We start from the raw sequence: 4,300 nt of genomic DNA, 5'->3' as shown, positions 1-4,300 counted from the left end.
TCTGAATACAGCCCAGGTGATCTCAGCATTCCCAGCAGCTTCCAACTCAGTGCGAGTAGCAACCCACCAATCATCTGCTTCCTCTGACAGCATATGCGTATCGAACCTGACCTTCTGGTTATCGGCACACTCAGTCACTCGGAAGATCCTCTCGATCTCCTTCAACCACTTCTGAGCACCATCTGGATCGTATGCTCCCTTGAACATTGGAGGATTATTCTTCTGGAACTCACTCAGTTGACGAGCAACTCCCATTCCCACAACATTCGGATTTCCCCCAAGTACTCCAGCTAGCATACCCAGAGCCTCAGCAATTGTAGCATCATCTCTACCTCTTCCAGCCATCTCTATTCTGAAAACCCAACAAACTAAAACAATAAGTACTGATAGGGTTACACAACACCTATCCCGTACAGGGGAACAGAATAATTACGACTCGACTCGACCGACTATGCTCTGATACCACTAATGTAACACCCTTCTAAATACCCCAATTATTTAATTAAAACAACATATATAAATCAGAGTAATTATGCTATTTAAGGGTGTCACACAAACACTTCACACCATGTTCCAAATTATCCTGTCATGCTCATTTATTTAATCAAATAAAACATTTGCATAATTAGCAGCGGAATAAAATCCAACATCAATACAAAACATGTAACACAATACATGTAAGCTTATTCAACAATCATTAATGAAAACAAGTAAAACATCCCGTCCCGATGTTACATCTATCAGAGCATGACCCACTAAGGAACTACTCTAGACTCCAAGGACTAGCTTCTACTCAATCACTGCTCGTTACCTGAAAATAAGGTTGTAAGGGTGAGTTCCTCAATCGATATAATAAGCATTATAAAATCTCATGTAATGTTAAGTAAATAACACATTAATCACCCTAATCGTATCACACATTCAGTAACGGCACATCAACTCAAATATCATATTCAATACCAACACAATTCATACTCATACTCAATGACAACACAAACACACAACACACGTATAATACTGGAATACATCCATTCATATTATACGCCATACATAATTTATGCAATGAGACTCCATGTATGCGGTACCGACTATTCGTGAACATATAGTTCAACTTCACCGACCAATCCAGGTACGGCTACCAAGCTCACTAGTCCCACTCATTTGAGACCTAGTGACTCACATCACTAATTCCTCACTATGGGAATTAGCTACCACCCCAAGGGCCATGCTATGCACGCTAAATCACCTAGCATGCAACATCAACGACATTCCAAAATGACTAACATCACTAATTCCTCACTATGGGAATTAGCTACCACCATAAAGGCCACAATATGCACGCTAATTCACCTAGCAATGCAACATCATCAACAATAATTCACAATGGACACATGCTCACACTCTAAGCCATAATCAGTCCATTCACAATTGCATACATAACATATACATTCACAGCATTATGCATACAATCATACATCATTAGCATATTATCACGAAATCACATCATGTCATGCCAATTAGAAATCACAGTATTAGCACACTCTACTAATACCTACACTATTCAAAACAGCGGGAAATAATCCCTAATACATCATACATCAACTAGATCACATCACTCAGCTGAAATGACCAAAACTGCGCAACCAAGGTTCAGAAAAATCACAATCCTGCCCATACGCGTATTGCCTATGCCCATACGCGTATGGCACATTTCCTCGCCCAACCCATACGCGTATCATCTGTCTCATACGCGTATGCTACGCGTACCACTCTCCCATACGCGTACCAACAGAGACAAATCCACGTTCAAAATATCATTTTTCCTCACCCATACGCGTAAGGCCTCATCTATACGCGTACCAGCCATCTCATACGCGTACTGCCTAGTGCCATACGCGTATGACCAGAAACCAGAATTTCCAGATCTGCAATGGCTTTCTTTGCTACGAGATCTATCCAATTCAACCTTTCACAGTCCAAATTTTACACACAATTCATTCATATCATCTAACATGAATCATACACTTTCGATTTCACAAATTGCTAACCTTTCTACCTCTAATTCCTACGAATTTCTTCAATTATAATCCAAATTTCGTTCATCCCAAAAGTTCACAAATTCATCCTATATCATTCAATCAGAGGCAAATCAATGGTTTCTCACTACCCATCACATATTATCCCATAATACCCATTAATCGATGATAAACCCCCCTTACCTGAGTTAATCCGGCAAATCTCTGAGCTCCAAGCTTTTCCTTCCTTCAACCCTTGTTCTCTGGCTCTTCCTCTTTGCCCTTTTCTCCACTTTCTCAATCGCTTCTCTGTTTCACGTGAAAACCTTTTCTTTACCAAAAATGGGCTCTTCTTCCTTATTTCACACTTATATATTTTCCAATTTATATTATTATCCCAATAATAATAATAATTCAAAAATTCCAAAATAATAATAATAATAATCCAATTATCTAATTAAATTAATAAATATATTATTAACTCAATTTAAATAATTACCATATTATTATCGGGGTGTTACAGAAAGCAAGAAGGCAAGAAACAGACATCAAAACATAGAAAGCAACAAGCAAAACAGCATAGGTGCCTAAGGGTTTGGAGGCGGAGGCATCCTCTGGAGAAGCTGGGACATCATGTTCTGAATGTTTACATTGACAGAGTCCTGTTGATTCAGTCTGGCTCGAACTATCTGTTGTTCTTTCTGCAGTTCTTCGAGAGTCTTCAAAACCAGAGGGATGAATCCAGAGTTGGAGGACTCCTCCTGAGTCAGTGCATCATCTCTAGCTTTGGCAGCAGACTCTTCAGCAAGGCGCGTTGCTTCTTCAGCATTGGCTTTGGCTTTTGCCTCAGCATCAGCGTCAGCAATAGCCTTTGCTTCAGCTTCTCTGATTCTCTAGAGTTCTTCTTGCCGCGCTTTCTCTTCAGCTTCCTGTCTTGCCCGTTCCTCATCTTCTCTGGCTAGACGCTCTTGGAGTCTGATCTCAGCGTCTTTGATGAAGTCGTTGCGGACTTATCACTCTGTTCCAGTGAGTCCTTACAGCGGAGGGATCATCATTGATACCAGAGTTGATGGTCAGAGACTTGACCTTTTCAACTGAAGACTCTGCAAAAACCTTAATTGCTTCTTCAAGGGTCAGAAGGGTAGTTTCTGGTTCATTGGCAGAGGCTTGGGAGGGTGAGGTGGTGGCACTTAGGTTAAGTGTGGGAGTTGTTGGGTCAGCAGAAGTTATGGGTTGTGGTATGTCAGAGTGTGTTGGTTCAGATGGTTGTGATTCAGAGTGGATTGGTTCAGATGGGGTTATGTTTGGATTTTCCAGAGGTGGGGAAGTGACTTCAGGTTCAGGGTTAGGATATGATGGCTTTTGAGAGGCCAAAGCATGGTCTTGGAGTTGAGCCAGAGTGGGGGAGTGAGGGTCAGATGGTTCAGTGTCTGATGGAAGTTCGTAGTAAGGTGGGGATTGAGGAGATGGTGATGAAGATGGGGAGGTGGTTTCATTTAGCATTTCTGCTTCTGAAACAGGTAGAGTTGTGGTGGCAAGGTTGGATTTTTGAGATGGTAGGTTAGAGGATCTGGTGGTTGAGGGGGGAGTGTCAGCAGTGGTGTATATATGGTTTGTTTGAGGGAGAGAAGAAGCAATGGGTTTAATTTTTACAGAGGGAGGGAGAGACACAGACTTACCTGGAGAGACAACCAGAGGCACTATGGGTCTTGATCCAGATGTTTCTCCCAGCTTAGCTTTCTTCGCCTGCTTGGTCTTCTCAGAGGGCTCTCGCATCCTCTTCTGGAAGTTTGGAGAAAACTCAGGCAGCCAGTCCACTGAGAATTCTGTGATATCCACCCCTTACTTGTACAGATCCTCTAGATAGTAGGCAATTACCTCTGGAGGTTCGATCTTGGAGAATAAGTAGAGTCCGTTAGGAATCTCCCTCTGATCTTTCAGTGCTTCCCAGGAGGTATCAAGTGTTGGTTTGGCTCTTACTTAATCAATGATTCCCATGCTCTTCAAATTGCGAGCATTCAGAGGTCTGTCAGTATCATTCATGACGTCTTCCATGAGTCTGAGCTTAATCAGATGGTCTACGAGGCCACTATCGATCAGCACATCAGATATCAGTCTCCCCAGAGGGATGTAGTTCCTTGTCTTCATATTGTTTTTGGTGTCCTTGACGGAATCTCTGAGGTACTTGAATAGAAGTGCAGGTAGGCAGAGCTTCAGACCCTTGTGAATGCAGTACAGGATGCACTTCTGATCTGTGTTGATGTAGTCAGAAGAGTTTGAAGTTG

At 42.1% G+C, this 4,300-nt stretch overlaps 1 protein-coding gene across 1 annotated transcript; it reads right to left on the bottom strand.

The window, feature by feature from the left end:
- Positions 1 to 2,602: 2,602 nt before the first annotated feature.
- LOC127123429 (uncharacterized) lies at positions 2,603 to 3,791 on the bottom strand. The gene is made up of 2 exons (XM_051053649.1): positions 3,129 to 3,791; positions 2,603 to 2,908 (listed from the first exon to the last, which is right to left on the bottom strand). The coding sequence occupies exons 1-2, from the start codon at positions 3,789 to 3,791 to the stop codon at positions 2,603 to 2,605; spliced, it is 969 nt and encodes a 322-aa protein (XP_050909606.1).
- Positions 3,792 to 4,300: the final 509 nt, after the last annotated feature.

This window comes from Lathyrus oleraceus, chromosome 2 (genome assembly GCF_024323335.1).
Source record: "Lathyrus oleraceus cultivar Zhongwan6 chromosome 2, CAAS_Psat_ZW6_1.0, whole genome shotgun sequence".
Classification (NCBI taxonomy): domain Eukaryota; kingdom Viridiplantae; phylum Streptophyta; class Magnoliopsida; order Fabales; family Fabaceae; genus Lathyrus; species Lathyrus oleraceus.
Note: the sequence above shows the minus strand (reverse complement) of the source record. Positions and strands in the feature narration are given on the sequence as shown.

What these genes read in the sequence shown, in the direction of transcription:
- LOC127123429 (XM_051053649.1), bottom strand. Translation starts at nt 3,791, where the DNA reads ATGCGAGAGCCCTCTGAGAAGACCAAGCAGGCGAAGAAAGCTAAGCTG. An exon ending in CCCTTGAAGAAGCAATTAAG is followed by an intron (nt 2,909 to 3,128) that starts GTTTTTGCAGAG and finishes GAAGAACTCTAG; the next exon opens with AGAATCAGAGAAGCTGAAGC.